This window comes from Bombyx mandarina, chromosome A1 (genome assembly GCF_030267445.1).
Source record: "Bombyx mandarina strain Sakado chromosome A1, ASM3026744v2".
NCBI classification, from domain to species: domain Eukaryota; kingdom Metazoa; phylum Arthropoda; class Insecta; order Lepidoptera; family Bombycidae; genus Bombyx; species Bombyx mandarina.
The window spans coordinates 7109741-7131283 of record NC_143234.1 but is presented as its reverse complement, the minus strand read 5'-3'; the positions used below and the strand labels follow the sequence as shown (position 1 = coordinate 7131283).

The following is a 21543-nucleotide window of genomic DNA, read 5'->3' as shown; positions in this document are numbered from 1 at the left end:
TAAAATAATTGAAACAAGTTTATTCATTATGTAACCATTCATATACCAAAATGAACTTAACAAAACATAAGATTCTTATGACACTAAAGTTTATTGAAAATGACCTCCGTGATTTTGAATACAGGCCTTCAATCTGCGCGGCCAGTCGTCTATCGCAGCACGAACGAGGTCCATGTCAATATCGGCGGCTGCCTTAATCAAGGATGTCTTGAGTGACTCCAAATTGGGATGAGGCTTTGAGCACGCCTTTTCCTCCCAGTGTTGCCATATCTTGTAATCTAACGGATTCAAATCTGGACTGGAGGAGGGCCAGTCTTCGTGCCGGATGAAGTCGATTTCACGCGCCGCCAGCCAGTCTTGTGTGCTCTTCGCTCTATGAGCTGGCGCCGAATCTTGTTGGAATACCCAGTGCCTGTTATTGAACACGGTATGAGAAACAGATTCCACAAGGTTCGTCAGGACTGTATTTAGATACACAACTGCATTCGTTTTTACACCTTTCTCACAAAAATGTACCTCTGTTAAGCCCCAATAAGAATCTCCCAACCATACCATGAGCGAGGATGGAAAATGACCTCGTTGGACACGCGGAATACGGTTGCTCGCTTCTTCACTACTGTGTGCGTACACCTTATCATTTTGTTTGTTGTAGCTCTCTTCTACGGTAAAAAATTTTTCATCCGAAAAAAGAATTTCCTGATATTTTTTTCCCGCGTACCGCTTCAACAAAGCGCGGCATCTCTTCAGTCTCAGGTCCATTAGACGAGCATTCAAACGATGTCCTGTTTTTCTTCGATATGCCCGAAGCCCTAAGTCTTCATTTAACACCCTTTTCACCGTGGTTCTGCTTAACCCCATCTGAAGGGCCAACAGTTTCTGCTTACGTTTGGGATTTCTTTGAATTCGCGCCTTCACAGCTTTTATCACTGCTGGAATCCTAACAGAGCGAGGGCGACCACTTCTTGACCTGTCATCTACACTAGAGTCTTCATTGTATCGTTTGATGGTACGATAAACGAATCTTTTGGTTGTATTCAAAATTTTCAGTATGTTAAAAATTTGAATTGGCGCGTAACCGCAACGATGCAACGCAATAACTGCAACACGGTCTTCTTTAAGCGTCCACTCCATATTTAAAAATGAGTAAAATTCTAAAAGTATACATTTTTATTTTCATGAACAATTCGAAATTCGAATTCAATAAACTTTTTTGTGGCCAGCATTCTAAAAGAAAAGTTTTTACTGTGTGACAATACTTATGACCTGACTAGTTATATAAACGTTTTAAAACCAGTTATGAAAGTAGTATTTTTTAAAACAAATAGTGAGGACTTTTCTTTAGATATCTACTGACTTTTTGTAAATAACTAAATTACACTATTGTTAATTTACACTTACTATCACAATACATTTAAATGCGATACATTACACAGTTAATTTGATTTAGAAACCTGAATTCTCTGTTCGCTAAACTATGCAATACATTAATTTACCTGGAAGTCCAATCTTATTTCTTATTGAAAAAACATAATATACCTTAAGTTCGTGAGCTTTCTTCAAGTGCGCCCTCAATCCGTCTAAATCACAAGTCTTAGGCGTATCTGGATCTAGAGCATTCTGCACAGCTTCAGCCCACTCCCTGAACTGTTCTGATTTCTTCTTTAGTTTCTCCAGCATCGCTGGCAACTCATCTAAGGTGTAACGGTATCTAAAAATGTACAATTGCTAGATAATTAACAGCTCGTGTTGACGATATGTCCGTTATAGAATATATTTAAAGCACTATTTCACTGGAGCCCCACAGAGGCAATCCCGTCATCACCGCTAAGGAACTGTATGCTGCTCTATAGTGTCCGCTACTTGATACTTGCGGTGCCAGCACGCTGGTCAAGATACCACTATCGTGAGCACAAGTGAGCGCTAGTGAGCACGTACCTGAGCCTGTGCGCCTGCGGGCTGCAGCTGCACAGCTCGACGTAGTGTCGCAGGCAGGCGACGGCGGGCGTGCAGCGACACGTCACGCACGACAGAAAGCACGTCGTCTTGCACATGTGACATTGCCGCTCATCGTCTGGTAGCAGCTCGAAGGCCTCGCGTTCCGCTTCCGTTACACCCTACAAACGAACAAAGGTTAGGTTATGCTTTTTTTTTCGCGAAACGCGACTCACTGAGAAGATCCGGCGAGAAACTCAGTGGGCTTAGGTTATGCAGTTCTAAGAAAAACCACCATTATCGTACGTAAAGTATGACGCAAAAATTATAACGTCGATTTGTAATGTACATTGACCTTAAATGCTCTGTATGCTTAGTGCGAGTTTTTTAACGTTTTCGATAGCGTAAAAGATAACCAATTTTGTATGCAGTTGGAATAGCGCCCCTAGCGGCACACGTAGGCAAACGATCCTATTCCATACAAATATGAGCTAACTTTTACACTATCGAGATCGTTAAAAAACTCGCACTAAGCACACTTAAAACTATAAAATATTTTGAATTTACTAAGCGAATTAATTAATTCGCTTAAAAGGTAACCGGTAAACGGACAAAACAAATATCGACAATCCTAAATATCGATAATTTTACATCACTTTTGCTGTCAAATTACTATTGCACGAATCGAGGAACAAATGAATTCAATATTATAGCAGATCGTCCTACTTCTACTTCTTCTATTACGAAGAATGAAAACTGATATTAATTACTAAAATGATTTTAAATTTTTAGTTTTCGGGTCAACCCTATTTAACATCCACGATTGAAGTACTGTAGCACTAATACTACATGTCGTTGCCGAGTGCGAGACTGACCCAATCCAGCAGTCCCTTCCGGAGTTTCCTTTCGTCGTGTAGCATGGTGCGCATGTCCCGGTAGGCGGCCAGCGCGACGCTGAGGCTGAGCGAGTCGGCCTCCAGCGCCATCTTGCAGACCAGCTCGTCGTGGGAGAACACGCAGTAGCGCCGCAACGTGGAGTAGTGCGCGATGCATTCGCGGCCCACTTTCAACTGCCAATTGCATTAGTTCATTGTGAGTTAAAATTATATATTGTTGCGCCGGTAAGAGTAACGCCATCTATCGCCGAATAGTCGAACGAATATCGAAGGACCTAAAACGTTAGAGAAGTACAACGTCATCTATCGTCAGATAACGCAAAATACTACTAGAGATGTGTGAAATATTCTCGATAATTCTAGGGATGAGGTATAATAGCCGGCAAACTTCTTGAGCATTTGTTGACGTAGTGGGGGTAAGTTTGCGCATGGTACACTCACGTGCAAAAACATTATTTACTCTGCGTCATAATGCAATTAAATTATTAAAATCAACATATGTATTTTTTTATATATTTATTAGAACATCAACAAAAAATGTAGGTTAATAATTGTAATAATTTAATCTTGCGGTAAAATAGATATTCCTTCTATTAAGTCAAAACTAGAGCTGTTGCCAGGTCTTGGTTCAGTTGAAGCGAAGCTGGTATTTGTATTTTTTTTTTCGTTATCATAATCTTGACCATCATCATCATCACTGTTTTCATCACCCGAGTCGCTATCATCGTGATTAGTCGACATAGGGCTCATCGGTGTAGTTTACAACTCGGTCGATTCGGTCTTCTTTTTTGTCTATAATTAATTATTTTTTGAAGATATTCGATTCGTAGTAATCGAATGTTACTTTTTTCAATTACCAGCTTCCCATTATTTTCTGTTCTTTTTTCCATCTAAAGCTCTTTCATAATACGTCGTAAGCTTCATTCCGAGCCATTAAAATTTATATCTTCTTTAAAATTTTCGAAGCCTTTCTACGGTACGGAGTTTCGCTGCTTGTTATGTAGTTATTATGATTACATATTTTTATTACAGATTGAACGAAACTATCCATTCCGGTAACTTTCTTCTTCCCTGATCTTTTCTTACCCGGAGTCCGAAACACGGCGAGCAAGCCAGAGCCTTTAGCTTCCTTAATAATGCACCTAACAGTCCTCACTGATGGTTTTGTTACTTCCGAAGTCTGTTTTAATTTTTCCATATCATTCTTCCCCTGTTTTATAATGAAGCAATATACGTCGTACACCATTTTTCTACCCTTTCTTTTGAATACTACACCGGTTTGTCGCGGCATAGTGTATGTTTTATAAAAAATCAACAAACACTCAACAAATAGCAATGGCAAAAAAGTCCACAAGTAATTATAACAAATAACTTAACGATTAATAACGATAGACTTTAATAATATAATAACTTTCCGCTGTACGCAAGCGTACTTTTGGGAGCAAGCGGAGTGAGGGCGCGGTGCGGGACGCAAGGTTCGACTGATCTACCAATAACGCGCTCGATACGATTTCCCCTGCCGTCGCGCCTCACCCTCACCACCAAAGTGATCTAAAATCGGTTCTGCGCAGTCAAGGTCATTTGCTCAAGATGTTTGCCGGTTACTATATCGGCTATAAAAGCGTTCTAGAGATGGCACGCAGTCAGTCAGTAATCGGAACTACTTGAAGCGAAATAGAAAACGGATTACCTGAAGCGAAGCGGAAGTGAATTGAATTGAGAGTTTTAAAGTGTTTGTTCAGTGTTTTAAAGTGATTGTTGAGTGTTTTAAGTGTTCTAAGAGTTGAATACAATTTTTAGTTGTACTTGGGTGAAACTTTGTTTATCCCGAACCCCAGCGCATAACAATACGAATACTTGTTAACCCAATTACGCAGATCTGAATACAAACATGACAACTTTAATAATTGCATTGCTTGTTTTGTACATAAATATTTTCATGGTAGAGTTCTTTCAATCAAACTCGACTTAAACTAGATTATTATATCTGAGTTAAAACACAAAGAGCAACAATTCAAACTTACCCAATCAGCGGGAGTAAAGTTGACCGCTTCGGCAAAATTGTAGCCTTGGTTGAAGCCGGCATGATAAGCGCGAGGAAACGTAATCACGAATTCTCCAGCGTGCTGATCCATTCTAGGAAGTAATAGATATCACATAAACAATAGGCCATAGTTATGAACTGATATCGTCTTTTCGCATTAAAAGTGTACAATTTCCAAAAATATTTGAAATTGAGTTAATATGCGGAATCATTTGATATCGTCAGTATTTTTCTCATAAATACTGTCAAGAGAGTGTAGTTTAGTTTTAGTTTTTTTTTTTAGTTTACCTATGTTTTGACTACTATTAACAATATTAAAACATAATTTTATCTTACTTTCAACGACAATAATGTAACTGGAAAAAAAAAAAAAAAATTGTTGCAAAGATGATTAATATTAAAAATATAACATGTTAAACTCTTAAAACACTCTCCTGTAAAATTAGTAAGTTTTGACATTATACAGTTTTAATGCGAGAAGACGATATGTTCGAAAGAACACAACTAGTTTGTAACAACTACATACCTGTAAACGGGAACACCAGCTTTCATCAGCACATTAGGGTTCATGATCGTGACCAGCTGGTGCAGTAGATCCGGTTGCAGCTGAAACAGCTCTGGAGCTTCGGCCTTCATTGCGGCTTCGAATTGCTCGGCCTTTGAACTTGGCACTCCGTACCTGGAGGAATCGTATCATTCACTATTACAATTTACATCAGTTATAAAAATAGATCGTCGACTGTCCGTTCTGCTGGTGAACTACTTTCTACTGTGACATAAATATTATTCCCCGAGCCATGAAGGTTAAAGATTACATTTATACTTTTAATAGTGGAACAATAGCTCAACCGAATTCATATGAATATCCGACTCTAATTAATTAATTAATTATTTTTTTAAATCAAAATGAACTATTCAAACTACATATTTTTTCCTTCTAAGGTAACTAAGTACCCAGCTAGTGGAGGGTGGTCGCCCTCACTGGCGAACATTAGCAACAAGGACTCAGCCGATACAGGTCTAAATGAAACTCCATAAACAGTACTTCAGACTTACCATGTCTTAGGTTCTCCCCAATGTAAATAATTGATGGAGTAGCTCCAGTGGTCCTCGTTGTGCCAACAGAACGTTGCGAAGCACATGCCCACGTACAACCAAGGTATCTACATTAAAGAAAACCATATAAACAATAAAGTACACCAAAAGCACTTTGTTTTCCTAAGATATTTGTATAATATGGTACCTTTATTTGGAACCAGAGTATGAGGATTAATATTTTCTTAAATATATAAATAGAAATATTTTCTTGGATTTTCGCGAGTCGTCGACACAATTAAAAGTACTTTTGCGGTATATTATTTCCGAGGTTTAGAATGCTTTAGAGTTTTCGTGGTTATGGAAGAAATATTTATGTACTGTTATTATTTATATTAACAAGGTTTTTTTTATAAAAGCATTCGATTATTATTTGATTACTGTCAAATGTCAAATGAATATTTACAAATGTCATATGCAAACAAAGTAAACATTTTTAATTGTTAAATAAAAATGACCAAACCTTCGTAACAAACTGACCTTCATTCCTGATATATCAGCGTTGATATGTCCCAGCACAGAACCCTCTAGAACCGGTAGATTGTTCAAGTTCCAGCTGGAGTCTGCGTACTGCTGCTCCCCCGGGTACAGGTGGGCGCTGGACTTGGTCGGGAACCCCGAGCCGTGGTCCATTGAGTGGAGATCCGCTCCGTACTCGACCGTGACATCTTCGTCTATCGACGATACGATGCGCCAAAATTCCTTTTCCACGGTCGACGTTGGAACCATCTAGAAACGCGAGGTATTTATTATAAACGTAAATTTAAATTAAATAGCCCTTGCTAAGCCGCCACCATACTTAGCAGCAGCTTCGCAAACAACAATTGAGCAACATGGCAATTTAACCTGGATATTCAAATCCGTTTTAAAGAAACTTCAGAAGCACGAGCTTTGCAAACCAATACATTGTGTAATGTTGCCAACTTATTAAAAGAAAAAAATATTGAGCAACATGGCAATTTAAGCTGGATACTCAAATCCGTTTTAAAGAAATTTCAGAAGCACGAGCTTTGCAAACCAATACATTGTGTAATGTTGCCAACTTATTAAAAGAAAAAAAGATTGAGCAACATGGCAATTTAAGCTGGATACTCAAATCCGTTTTAAAGAAATTTCAGAAGCACGAGCTTTGCAAACCAATACATTGTGTAATGTTGCCAACTTATTAAAAGAAAAAAAGATTGAGCAACATGGCAATTTAAGCTGGATACTCAAATCCGTTTTACAGAAACTTCAGAAGCACGTCGACGTCTTTTCGATGCCTCCAATGAACACTAACACCAAATTCGTAGATTTACAGGAGGAGCGTTGAAAAAGTTGATAAAATCTTTATTATTGCAGATATATTTATGGTTTTTTTGTGTAACTAGTTGATTTACTCTTGCTTCGAGCCCCATCAATAATGATTAATTGTAATACTTTTAACATAGTGAAGCGACTTGGGTGAAAAACGAAAATTTCAAAATTTTGAGTTAGAGTAGTGTTCATTGGAGGCATCGTTTTAACGTCACTATAACGTAGTACGTTGGCACAACTCACGTGTACGGGCATGTTGAAGTAATCCGATTTAAACTGATCCGCCATCTCGCCGAACTGTTGCAGCGTGTACTCGCGGGTGGCCTGCTCGAAGCCGAAAGCTTCGGTCGGCTTCGATACCTACAACAAAGTTATACGGTCAATATTGAATGAATGAATGATTTATTTTATTTCAGACAACAACAAATCCATATGTGTGCATAGCATCATTGAAACATACTTAAAATTACCAAAACAAATAAAATAAATAATACATTATTAAAAATAATCATCAGTTGAATACATTTAAAATATTCCATTCCACTGATGCTCACTTCGAATCAACCATTATTATTATTATTTTTATTTAGTCCGCAGGTGAACCATTGTACAATGGTTCAAGTACGGAGTCATAAGTAGAACATTTATTGGTGGTAGAGCGTATTGTGTGCTCGCAAGGGTCGTTACTACCACCCTGCCTATTTCTGCCGTGAAGCAGCAATACGAAGGGTGAGGCAGCCGTCGTACTGCAAAAACTGAGACTTAGAACTTATGCCTCATGCATGTAATGCATGACTTGACAAGTAATGATTGACCATGATTAAGAATTTATCTTATATACTAATCAGGGTTTTAAATGTATTTGTGCACATTTTCAGTAATTTTGACGTCATTGATTTAAATATTATCATATTATAAATAGATTTACTAGACACCCAATGAATATTAGAACGAATAGATGGCACTGACCTCTTCAGCTAAGCACACTGGACACCTCCAGTCGCCCTTGGGCACGTCCGCGAGCGGCGGCACCAGACAGAACGTGTGATACGAGTCGTCGCAGCCGTCGCACAGCAGCATCTGCTCCTCGACGTCGCCCCGGCCGCACACGTGACACATGTACTTCGCCAACTGAAACGTCACACGTCAACTCAGAAATCGGGAATTTGGCAATATTCTAAGGAGGCGGCCCTACAGCTTGTCGAAGCCTGCTGAAGTCATCGTGGCCTAACGGATAAGACGTCCGGTGCATTCGTGTTGAGCGATGCACAGGTGTTCGAATCCCACAGGCGGGTACCAATTTTTCTAATGAAATACGTACTCAACAAATGTTCACGATTGATTTCCACGGTGAAGGAATAACATCGTGTAATAAAAATGAAACCCGCAAAATTATATTTGCGTAATTACTGGTGGTAGGACCTCTTGTGAGTCCGCGCGGGTGGGTACCACCACTCTGCCTATTTCTGCCGTGAAGCAGTAATGCGTTTCGGTTTGAACGGGTGAGGTAGCCGTTGTAAGTATACTGAGATCTTAGAACTTATATCTCAAGGTGGGTGGCGCATTTACGTTGTAGACGTCTATGGGCTCCAGTAACCACTTAACACCAGGTGGGCTGTGAGCTCGTCCACCCACATAAGCAATAAAAAAAATCTTATAACTAGGGATTAGCTATCAACAATACGCTATGGTGGCGGCCTTGCAGCTTCTATGGACACAACAACAATTAAGTTTCTCGCCGGATATTCTTAGTCTATCGCGATTTCGATCCTGTGGTAGATTATTCAACGAAGCACGCTCTTGCTATGGCCAGCGTTAGAAATTTTCTCAAGTTGAGTCCGTGACTAGTTGGAATAACCACTTAGGTTGGAAGACCACTTAGGTACAGAGAAAAAAAGCGACCAAAGGGAACGAATTCTAAATTAAAAAGTATAATTAAGTATTTTAAGAACCAACATATGACAACCCTCTTACCCCCTATACTTGTAAAAGTCAACTCAGAATCGAGAATTGACCGAGAGGATTAATCATAGAAACGCGAACGCTTAATTTCGCTTGTTGCGTGAAGCAATCCCCCTATGACTGTTTCAAGCTAAAAATATCAATGAAAATGTCATCTAGCATTATGAAGTTTAATGTAATGTTCAATTTTATTTTAATTTTCAATTTATATTCCAGCAAAGGCTTTTAGGCCCTAGTAGTGCTCCAGCTATATGATGATCTCCATTTTGATTTCCAACTTAAATTTTACAATAATCTAATTTGTGCTCAATATTCTATACTGTTCAAGTCAAAGGCGAAAAAAAATGCTGAGCAAATACAGATGCTGACATGATCTAGGCATTGTTTACACTTTTATATTTTCGTTAATATAGGTGAAGCAAATATGACGGAATTTCGTCACACAAAAACTTAATCGAGTCGCACTGTCAATGGCGCGGCTCCGTTACAGTTTTATATTAGCGTAGATCAGGGGTTCCCAAGCTTATTTTGTCTACTGCCCACTTTGAGAATAAATAATTTTTTAGCGCCCCCATTTTATCACCTACTTAAAGTCCACTATAGCGAGAGCTCAGTCGGTATCTAAGAGTCCTCCTAGATAAAATTACAAATCGCCTCCCAAGTTTCTACACAGTGCCCCAATTTTTTTTCTGGGTCTCTTACCGCCCCCCTTTAGGCCTACAGCGCCCACAAGGGGGCATTATCGCCCACTTTGAGAAAGGCTGTCGTAGATGAACTCACCGGATCATCGGGATGCGTGTTGGGTGCAGGCGGGGCGGGCGTCACGGAGACCGTCATGTTGTTGACGCGATGCTCGCGGAGACGGGTGGAACGGGTCACCCGCGCACGCGAACCGCAACTGGCTCCCGCCGACATCCATTTGTTCTCACGAGGACCTAAGACGGGAATTTATTGCAAGATTGAGAATTTTTTAACGATACTTTTGTTGTTGATATATTTATATTTCTCAGTACTTATGGTCGTGATCTACGGACTCTTTACAACAAAATGCTACGCTTCCATGAAAACAAACTGTGTTATACTCAAATTCCTTTACTGTCTTAGCAACTCCTCTTTGGAATAGCCTTCCTCCCCATTTTCGTGAAGCACGTTCAGTTGAAATTTTGAAAGCTAAAGTACATGATCTCTTTTTCAAAACACAGATTGCTTGATTGTTTTGTAGTATGTTGTGGTTTATATAATCTATTTTATTTGATATGTATTTCTTATCTATTTATTTTGTATGTATGAATGTCTATGTATCTATTTTGGTAATGTAATAATTATAACCTAGTGTTTATTTTCACTCATATCTACTATAATTTTTTAAATAATCGCCATGTATTAACTTTATCACAGCTAGGTACTTCTTGAATCTTTCACTTCATCAACGAGGGTTAACTGGAATGCCTGCATGGCGATAAGTTCGCCTTCGTACAATGTTTTTGTGCAATAAAGAATTTTCAATCAATCAATGTTGTTGAATTTTCGTTACGATAATTTTGATTTACAAAGTGGGCGACTTACTAGTCCGCCTTATTTCGGGGTTCTCCTCTTTAATGGGAGTTTTCATGATCGAATCTTCAGATCCGACGAGGGCTCCTTCGGTGTGACTGCCTTCAGCCGCCGGTTCGGGCTCGGACTTGTACCGACGGGCGGGGGGCGGGGTGGCCGCGGCCCCAGGGGGACATTTGGTTGTGGAGCGACTGCGCGTCGCCGTTGCCTTCTCGGGGGTCTGTTCTGATTTGACTTCGATTTTCTACAAAAAAAATTACAATAACCAATTTAGTTAACAACATCAGTTACCGGTTCCGAAAATGTTTCACTCATAAACTCCTTTCCTATATATTTTTTTATTGCTCATATGGGTGGTGGTGTTATAATAAGTGGTTACTGGAGCCCCTAGAAACACGTACACGTACCCACAGTGTAAATTTTTTTTTTTTTTTTTTTTTTTATTGCTTAGATGAGTGGACGAGCTCACAGCCCACCTGGTGTTAAGTGGTTACTGGAGCCCATAGACATCTACAACGTAAATGCGCCACCCACCTTGAGATATAAGTTCTAAGGTCTCAATTATAGTTACAACGGCTGCCCCACCCTTCAAACCGAAACGCATTACTGCTTCACGGCAGAAATAGGCAGGGTGGTGGTACCTACCCGTGCGGACTCACAAGAGGTCCTACCACCAGTAAATGCGTCACCCACCTTCAGATATAAATTCTAGGGTCTCAAGTATAGTTACAACGGCTGCCCCACCCTTCAAACCGAAACGCATTACTGCTTCACGATAGAAATAGGTAAGGCGTTGGTACCCACCCGCGCGGACTCACAAGAGGTTCTACCACCAGTAATTACGCAAATTACAATTTTGCGGGTTTCATTTTCTGTAAGTGAAATTGTACTGTAATCAATGATTTTTTCATCCCAGTATCACGCATCATAGCACCCATATAAATTATTCTGACCACACGTGCTAAATTTAAAGGTTCATATTAAGAAAAAATAGATTCTTTACATATAATAGTTTTCATAGTGACAAAACGAGAAAAATGCTACTTTATAAGTCACGATGATATTTGTTGCATTAACTTCACCTGGATTATTTTAACTTTATTTTCAAACAAAAATCAATAGGTACATACCACCGTTCTATTCTATTGTAAACGGATTTCACTAATAATAAAAATGTGGTAGTACAGTTCCTATGCACATTACCGCAATTTGAAACAGATTCCAACCCGCTAATCGTTTTTGTGGTCTAGCGAATTAATTACTATGGAAAAGTTACGTCATCCAATCTACTGGTGGCAGGGCGCCGTTATGAGTCTGCACGAGTGACACCACCATCTTGTACATTTCTACCACGAAGCAGTAATACGTTCTGATTTGAAGGACAGTACAGCAGTTATACTTTGCAATTCAGATTTAGACCTGTGTTCTCTTAACACTTAACACCAAAGGGCTAGTGAGGTCATTCACCCGTCAATGCATTGAAAATAAGAATCTACAACTAATATAGTGTAGGTACATGACATGACATGTGTTCACAAACGTTTACATTTTTTATAAGTCTGATAGCAGCAAACTAATAAAATCCTGCGGCGCCTTAATTCCCATCTGCCTATCTGTTTAACTTCTCTCTCTGTACACCGTTTTTTTCTAATACTTCTCTATTTCTGTTTACAGATGACCAATTTGTAAGTCATCGTGGCCTAAAGGATAAGACGTCCGGTGCATTCGTGTTGAAGCGATGGACCGGTGTTCGAATCCCTCAGGCGGGTACCAATTTTTGTAATGAAATACGTACTCAACAAATGTTCACGATTGACTTCCACGGTGAAGGATTAACATCGTGTAATAAAAATGAAACCCGCAAAATTATAATTTGCGTAATTACTAGTGGTAGGACCACTTGTGAGTCCGCGCGGATAAGTACCATCGCCCTGCCTATTTCTGCCGTGAAGCAGGAATTCGTTTCGGTTTGAAGGGTGGGGCAGCCGCTGTAACTATACTGAGACTTTAGAACTTGTATCTCAAGATGGGTGGCACATTAACGTTGTAGATGTCTATGGGGTCCAGTAACCACTTAACACCAGGTGGGCTGTGAGCTCGTCTACCCATCTACGCAATAAAAAAAATAAAAATCTATAACGCGATCTTGCATGTAAATTACATGAATAGATTGGATCTAATAACTCCAAGTCAATGAAGCACCATAAAAGAAAATGAATCTAATCTCCTTTATACGGAGCTAAAACTTTGTACAGCTGTTGCTGAGATTTAAGGGGGGGTTTCGACATGATACTCATCAGCATACGACGGGCGATGCAAGTAGGTACCTTCAAGAAATGCATTTTCGTGCATTTAATGAGTGACATAAAACAGAGGCCGTAATTCGTTGGTCATTAATATGAATTGAGGCAACAGTGTCAATTGTTTTGACATATTTTTTTGTATGGGTGTTCATGCGTGAACGATCCCTCCTTAATAATACTCTAATTAGTAATCTCGCGACAGAAATCCAAAGGGTATTAGTACCTACGAGTGCGGAGTCGCAAAGCGTCCCTTTTTTTGGGGAGGGGGCCGAACCAAATACGAGGTTCCCGTGCCTAGGGGGCGAGGGGTAATGTGAGAGTCGGTGACCGAAACTGCTAAAATCATCCTAACGCCAGTGAAAAACAACAGCTCACGTGACCAATTTTTTTTATTGCCCTTGTAGGCAGAAGAGCACACGGCCCACCTGATGGTGAGTGGTCACCGTCGCCCATGGACTTTAGCAATGCCAGGGGCAGAGCCAAGCCGCTGCCTAACGCTAAACTAACTTGATTTATTCCGGTTTAAAACTACTATGAGATCATTCATTATAATACAATAAATAAAACACAAAAAAGCCAATAATATATTATACACGGTTAATTAAAAACATTACAATTAACTATCGTAGTTTGTACCTTTGGCGTGGTGAATAATTTTCTCATGAACAAATTTACATTTCGCTATAAGCGGCAAAACACATTTCTTGGTTTAATTTAACTGTAAATGCGTAGGCCGTTTACGTTTAATCTGACCTACTTTAATGAGAAGAAACTATCGCAAAATGTAATCTGTATTAACTTTAGCATTTGTGAGTTAAGTGTTCGTATTATCTATATATTAATACGTGAAACAAAAACTTTGTATCCCCTTTTACGAAAATTGCGCGGACGGAGGAGTATGAAGTTTTCCACACCTATAGAGAATGTAGAGAAGAAGTACACAATGCTAATATATATTTTTAAATAATGCATAAAAGATACATTAAATCAATAAAGAAAACATTACACACACTACCATGTATTTGACACACACACATATACTCTTTGTTTATTGTCATACTTTTGTTTTTGCTTAAAGTCTGTAGTCAAATTGAGAATAGGTTAGTATTGTTTATCTTTAATATTACGAGTATTTATCTATCTATGGTGTAGTCTCGGCGAAATCTGTAACAATAGGACCATAATAATGTTGAAACTTATAATTTCAATTAATTATAGTCGAATTTCGTCTACTACGGGACCAATAGTTTTTGTAAATTGTGTAATATGGAGATCTTTTTGTATTGTTACGTAACGTTTTGTATTGTAACTATGTTTGGTACATCGACCAAATTAAAACTAAAGTGGGAGATCCCTGAATGAGTGCAGTAGGATAACCTCGAGCAGGAAAATGACTATGGCATCGTGAGACGCGTCACGTCTGCTCATTCCAATATGACGATCACGACCACTCGTATCAAGAGTGACACGATTCAGAAGAAAACCCAGCTTTTTTTAAGTACCGATATAGCAGACTGCTCATTATATGGCAAATAAATGGGTATGGCAATTCCCGAGAGCCTAGCTGACCCGATTCCTTCGTACCACTAAGTTTTTTTCATGCTTTATTTGAATACCGGCATCCAATAGCTCTCATAGAACACCGTCGGATTCATTCTAGTATCGGGTGGCGGCAAGAACGGAAACGGACTGTGGACGAACGCTGTCATCCCTGGTGACGTCATCATCTCAAACAACTCCTCAAGGGACTCCCGATGGAAAACATACATACAAAGTCTACCCGTAGGTCACGACTGGACCCCATACGAAAAGGTATCACCACCAAGCAGCGTTGCGTTTCGTTTTTTAAGGGGGGACTACACTTTTTAAGGGATTTTATGACCTGGTAACTAAGACCTTTACGTCATGTCCTATTTTTATTTATATTCTTATTTTTATGAAAAATGATAATACCGAGTGAAATGAAATGAAAAAAAAGTGTGTGTGTCCGCTCCGACGCACGACTGGAGTTTACTGGATATAAAAAATTAAACGAAACAATACGAGAAATAGTTCTATATTACGACAACACGATACACTACAGATTATTAACAAATTAACGAGACACAAAACAAACGACTAACAAATATATGAAAATACAATAATGAGAGAAACGCGCGATCAGTACGAGGCTTTGTGGCGGACTGCCGGCGCATGTACTAGCATGTCACACGAAATGCGCATAACGCATTTCGTGTGACATGCTAGTACGATTTTGGTCCCCATAATTTTCATACCCCGGGCCTATATATGTAAATCGATTCTAAAGGAGTAAACTCCAATGAAGATGATTAATTTGAGACATTAATCAACTGGGATGAAATTAAATGAGATGAGATGATATGGGATGAAATATAATCTCAGTAAAGTGGTAATCATTTACTGAAATGTTTTCTGTGGACTTTATGGAAGATCCCAAGATACGTCCAGCGGCTTTATTCCATTTTCTCACATTTGTGCACTTTCACACATATTAAACAGTTTAATAAACCACCGTTATTACACATTTAAACCTGAAGAAACACTAAATAGACAAAATAAAACAAATCACACAACTTCACTCCTCACGTTCCCGCCAAAATGTCGATCATATGACTTAGATCATATGTCAAGCTGGGTGACATCACCTAGCGTACTCTGTGAGCTCCGTTAAGCACTTAAAACTAGATGCGACCGTGAACACGTTCACTGCGATCTGTGAGAGATCGAGATTATCGACGATCCAATTTAATTACAAACATCCTTTAACTGTACGCTATCTATTATCACTATCTACTTGTGTACCAGTTAATGGCGGAATCTTGTTCGATTGGTACGTACTCATATAACGTGTTGTGTCGTTTGTTTGTCTATTAAACAAAAAAAAAGAAATCAAAACGGATCATGTGCCATTTTATCACTGGTGGTAGGACCTCTTGGGAGTCCGCACGGGTAGGTACCACCACACCGGCTATTTCCGCCGTGAAGCAGTAATGCGTTTCGGTTCGAAGGGTAGGGTAGCCGTTGTAACTATACTGAGATCTTAGAACTTATATCTCGAGGTGAGTGGCGCATTTACGTTGTAGATGTCTATGGGCTCCAGTAACCACTTAACACCAGGTGGGCTGTGAGCTCGTCCATCCATCTAAGCAATAAAAACAACAACAAAATAAATTGTAATGAATAAAAGAATTGTATTCACACTAGATCACGACACACCGTACCGGTATGTGCTGTGTATAACCAAAGACGAATTCATTTCACAGCTAAATCAATCGGAAACTTCATATTATGCTTTATATATAATACTAGCGACCCGCCCTCGCTTCGCTTCGGAAACATTAAAACATGCATGAAACCAAAAAAATAAAAATAAAAATAAAATAAAAAAAAGTAGCCTATGTTCATCAGGGACAATGTCGGCTTCTAATGGAAAAAGAATTTTTCAAATCGGTCCAGTAGTTTCGGAGCCTATTCGAAACAAACAAACAAACAAATCTTTCCTCTTTATAATATTAGTATAGATTCATTTCTTCTTTGTTGCCTTTTTTTATTGGCTTTGTAGGCAGACGAGCATACGGCCCACGTGATGGTAAGTGGTCACCGTCGCTCATGGACGTCAGCAATGCCAGGGGCAGAGCTAAGCCGCTGCCTACCATAAATTACTATTAGACTTGCCTACTTATTAGATTTGCCTACTTATTGCTAGTAGGCTTGAGGTATTATGCTAGCTTCACCAAATGTGAAGGCGAGCTCACGGGGCTTTGACCTTGGAGACTTTGCTAACATCTGCCCCAACAAGAGCAGTGCTTCGCTAAATCTACCACAGGATCGGAATCGCGACCCACTGAGAAGATCCGGCGAGAGACTCAGTGGGACTGTGTTTGTGGGATCATTTTTGGTCCCTAATCATATTCCTAGTTGATTTAAAAAACCGAAGCAACTTTCTTGACGTTTTTTGACACAAAATTAAGCCCGAAGAGAAAGTTTATTAACAATCGGTTTGACCATCAATTAGACTATACTGGTATGTGACCTTGACCTGCTGCTCTTACACTAGAAGGTTATCCGCCCATAGCAGCAAAATTCTCAATTATTTTCCTGCTGAACTCCCTACTAATTCTTTGGCCCCAGTGACCTTCGAGATATTTAAGCAGGAAGGATAGTATTGCTGTCTGCTGCCCATATATCAACTTGAAGAGAGTAGGATTGGGACCAATTCCGAGCAAATTAAAAATACTCAACCGAAGTCAGGTTTTCGTATTAATTATCCTTTCTCTTTATTTATTAGAAATATTTATAATAATATTAAACCAGGCTATAATTTTGTTATGCTTGTGAAATGCTACGTAACGCTACGTAAAAAAAACGGCGAAAACATTAGCTCCAAGAATGGAAACATTGGAATATTAACGTACTAAACGCGACCCAGATTTCCTTCTGAATACTAGTGGCTATTCCGCCACCTTGCCTATATCTACCGTGAAGCCATCATGCATTTCGTCTCAAGCAGTACGCGTTGTACCAATGCAATTAGAAGTTCATTCTTCTCACAGTGGTAGATAAAGTGGAGCGTAAACTTGTTCGGCCATCTTTAATCCACGCGGAACATTTGACCAATGATTGGCTACCTTGTGATAACAGAACCCTAAGATACCTACAATTTGGTCAATTATTGGCCACCTTGTGATAACAGAACCCTAAAGATACCCACAATTTGGTCAATTATTGGCCACCTTGTGATAACAGAACCCTAAGATATCCACAATTGGGTCAATTATTGGCCACCTTGTGATAACAGAACCCTAAGATACCCACAATTTGGTCAATTATTGGCCACCTTGTGATAACAGAACCCTAAGATACCCACAATTTGGTCAATTATTGGCCACCTTGTGATAACAGAACCCTAAGATACCCACAATTTGGTCAATTATTGGCCACCTTGTGATAACAGAACCCTAAGAAACCCACATAATGCAACAACCTGCAGTGCATCATACGAAGGTTTTATCCATCAAAACGATCGATAAGTTTAGAAAGTTATTTTTGTCGATTCCGTCTCTATGACCCCCCTTTCGATTTCGTAATTCATTCAACGATATTTCCTTTTATTTATTAGCTTGTAAGAACCGAAGTGCTCAGTGTACATTTGGTCTATAAACAATTGCCTGTTCCGTAATTAGTTATATTACTTTATGATACCACAAGCTTTAATGATGATATTCATCGAAAAGCCAATGTTCTGAGTCCACAGAACTGGCTCAATTGTAAAGACAATATTACCAATAATTCCTAGAAACTGTAAAAATGAACTTTACCGCAACAAGCGTGCAAGTTCACTTTAAAATTATTGTATTAAAATATTGCCTTCATGATCATTTGTGTTTGCCGATATTATTTTTGTGAGATTACCAAGCTAGACAGTACTTGAATCATTCATTGTCCATCCGATTTCTCATCTCATTTAGAGGTCGGGTCACCTCGTACACTGGGTTCCGCTCCTGCATCCCTGTGGGGTTAGGATATTGCTGCTGGACCTCTTTGTGTACAATTGACCACCACGTGAGAGATGGTCTGCCTCTACCTTTGAGTCGCTCGGGAACTGGACTTCGACTCATGGAGTGGTCTTCGTCTGCTCTCATGATATGTTCATTCCGTCGCGTCGCATCTAAACATTACTTGAATAAATAAATAAATTATAAAATCTGTACATCTTAAAGAAAAACCGATCCGTTGACAGCAAATCGAAGGACAGAGTAAAATAAACTTTAAAAACTAAAATTTAAATTTCGTATTCCTATAATGCTCACTGTCTCCTTATTGTCTCCGACTGCTCCATTGTTCTTGAACACGTCATAAGGATACAGGATGCGTTCGTAGTGATTCTTCAATATTGAACCGACGCCTTTGCCTTGCGGGTAGCCCATGCGGCGGGCTATCTTCGACCATTTCCTCTCTGCTGAGCATATTTCGAAGCCACCTGGATGAAGAAAAGAAAATCAAGATATTATTGTTACATAATTAAACAACCATCGCATCACTTCAAAAAATGTATTGTTATTTTAAAGTATTCTTGTAACTAAATCGATCACACAATTTTTCTGTGTAATATTAACTTCTTTCCTTACACCACATTATGTAGGGTAACTGTAGAATGTCCTCTTATCATTAGAGATTTGCTACCGGTCATCGTTCTCGTCGAACCCGCCGCTTGAGACGAAGGGCTCGGCGAGTAAATTAACCCACAGACACAGCCCACTGAGTTACTCGCCGGATTTTCTCAGTGGGTCGCGTTTTCGATCCGGTGGTAGATTTTGCGAAGTTCGTCTCTTGCTAGGGTTCGTGTTAGCAACATCGTCAGGTTTGAGCCCCGTGAGCTCATCTACTAGTTAAGGTTACGCTGAAATGGTCTCTCTAGACTATTATCTTAGGTAGACAAAAAAAAAGATTTGGCATGAGTGTTACGAGCTGTCTGACGTCAATTTTGTTGAACACCAACGGTTTCTCTTAATTAATAAATCAATAAACGCGATCGATTAATTAGTAATATTTCAAATCTGTTCCGACACCGCGTTGGGCGTCCCCCCTGCCCGGTGGACCGATGATTTGCGCCGATATGCTGAAGATTGGATGCAGAAAGCGGAGGACCGTCGATTGTGGCGAACTATGGGAGAGGCCTACATCCAGCAGCGGAGATACAAGCTGATGATGATGTTCCGAGACATGAATCACAGCAAAGGTGTAATTCATGGTTAGTTCGTTTAGCTTTTCACGAAAAGAAACAATTATAGAGCAGAAATGCTCACGTACAATCCGATGTTAGGCCGAAGATCCGGCAAGAAACTCAGCGAACTGATGGATGGCTTAAGTTCAAGTCCTTTAAGAGTACGGTTACCCAAGTTCCTAAGCCTGCTCCTAGTGTTGAAGGCGTCTAATGCAACTGTTATTAACCCTCAGACACAGCCCACTGAGTTTCTCGCCGGATCTTCTCAGTGGGTCGCGTTTCCGATCCGGTGGTAGATTCTGCGAAGCACGGCTCTTGCTAGGGTTCGTGTTAACAACGTCGACAGGTTTGAGCCCCGTGAGTTCACCTACTAGTTAAGGTAACGCTGATATAGCCTCTCAAGGCTCTCAGCTTAGGTAGGAAAAAAAAAAAGATAAAACAACTGTTATTAGGTCTAATGGATCCTGATGCTATTGTTTCATATTGTTTAACAGTCTTCCCACCATTCAAACTATAACGACTACACGTCAAAACACAAATAATATATCGCAATTCGCGCAATATACGCAAGTCGAAATATAAAGTTGAATATATTATACAAATGTAAATGCACGTTCGTAGCTAGATAAAATGCATTTATAATGACCTCAAACGAAGCGAGTTCATGGAGGGCTCGTTTATTATAACATTTTATAGCCGTATGTTTAATATTAAGTGTTTAACGCGTATCATTTGACAGTATCGATAGCGTGAAATATTTTAAGTTTTTTTTTTTGTAATATCGTGCAACCTATATCGTCCTATATTATATACTTTACCTGACTATTGTATTAATGATTAGTTTGGGTTAAATTTTCCGTAGTAGTATTTTTTTTTTTTGTGAAATATATGTGACTAGTCGCGGCTTCGCTTTTCGCGAAAAAAGGAAACTTTTTTTTTCCTACCTAATCTGATAGCCTTGAGAGGCTATATCAGCGTAACCTTAACTAGTAGATGAGCTCACGGGGCTCAAACCTGACGACGTTGCTAACACAAACCCTAGCAAGAGCCGTGCTTCGCAGAATCTACCACCGGATCGGAAACGCGACCCACTGAGAAGATCCGGCGAGAAACTCAGTGGGCTGTGTCTGAGGGTAAAAGGTCACTCTAATGACCTAATACAATCGTTTTTTCTAAAAAAAACATTTCGATTCGTTACTTCATTTCGACGGAAAAAGGAGCACAACCAAACAATGACATTTATAACATTAGTAAAATAGATAAAAAGTGAAGTTTATGTCGTCATGGCCTAAAGCAGTCTTTCTCAAAGTGGGCGATAACGCCCCCTTGGGGGCGTTTGAAACCTAGAGGGTGGCGCTAAGGGGCCCAGGAAAAAATGGGGGGCGTTGATGCGGGTTAGGGGGGCGCTGTAAAATTTGTAATTTCATTTACTTTATAGTATTTTAAATTTCACTAAAATTAAAACTCACCTACTATATAATAACGAACAATATATAATATATACAATAACGAATTAGTTTATATTTCTACCCTGTATGATGTTATAAAAACTTAAAATAATTAACATAGATTTCGTAGGTTAGCCCATACACCGTACGCAATCAAGTTGTAACAAGTTTCTGCGGAACATGATCGATGATAGTTAAAAAATTAGAGTCATTTTACCTTAATTACATTGCACCAGAAATTATTTTAAACATTAGATAAAAAACTACC

General features: G+C 39.4%; 1 protein-coding gene across 2 annotated transcripts in view; it reads right to left on the bottom strand.

The window, feature by feature from the left end:
* The window catches only part of Kdm5 (Lysine demethylase 5), a 50468-nt gene that overhangs the window by 18172 nt on the left and 10753 nt on the right, over positions 1-21543 (bottom strand). For both annotated transcript variants that reach the window (XM_089739860.1, XM_089739861.1), the window contains exons 4-15: positions 18914-19083; positions 10792-11023; positions 10006-10160; positions 8233-8394; positions 7507-7623; positions 6448-6696; positions 5929-6035; positions 5399-5551; positions 4853-4964; positions 2808-3002; positions 1936-2114; positions 1537-1708 (exon numbers count right to left, since the gene is read on the bottom strand). In XM_089739860.1, the coding sequence (XP_089595986.1) occupies positions 1537-1708; positions 1936-2114; positions 2808-3002; positions 4853-4964; positions 5399-5551; positions 5929-6035; positions 6448-6696; positions 7507-7623; positions 8233-8394; positions 10006-10160; positions 10792-11023; positions 18914-19083 (2003 nt within the window). The remainder of the gene's footprint in view (positions 1-1536; positions 1709-1935; positions 2115-2807; positions 3003-4852; positions 4965-5398; positions 5552-5928; positions 6036-6447; positions 6697-7506; positions 7624-8232; positions 8395-10005; positions 10161-10791; positions 11024-18913; positions 19084-21543) is intronic.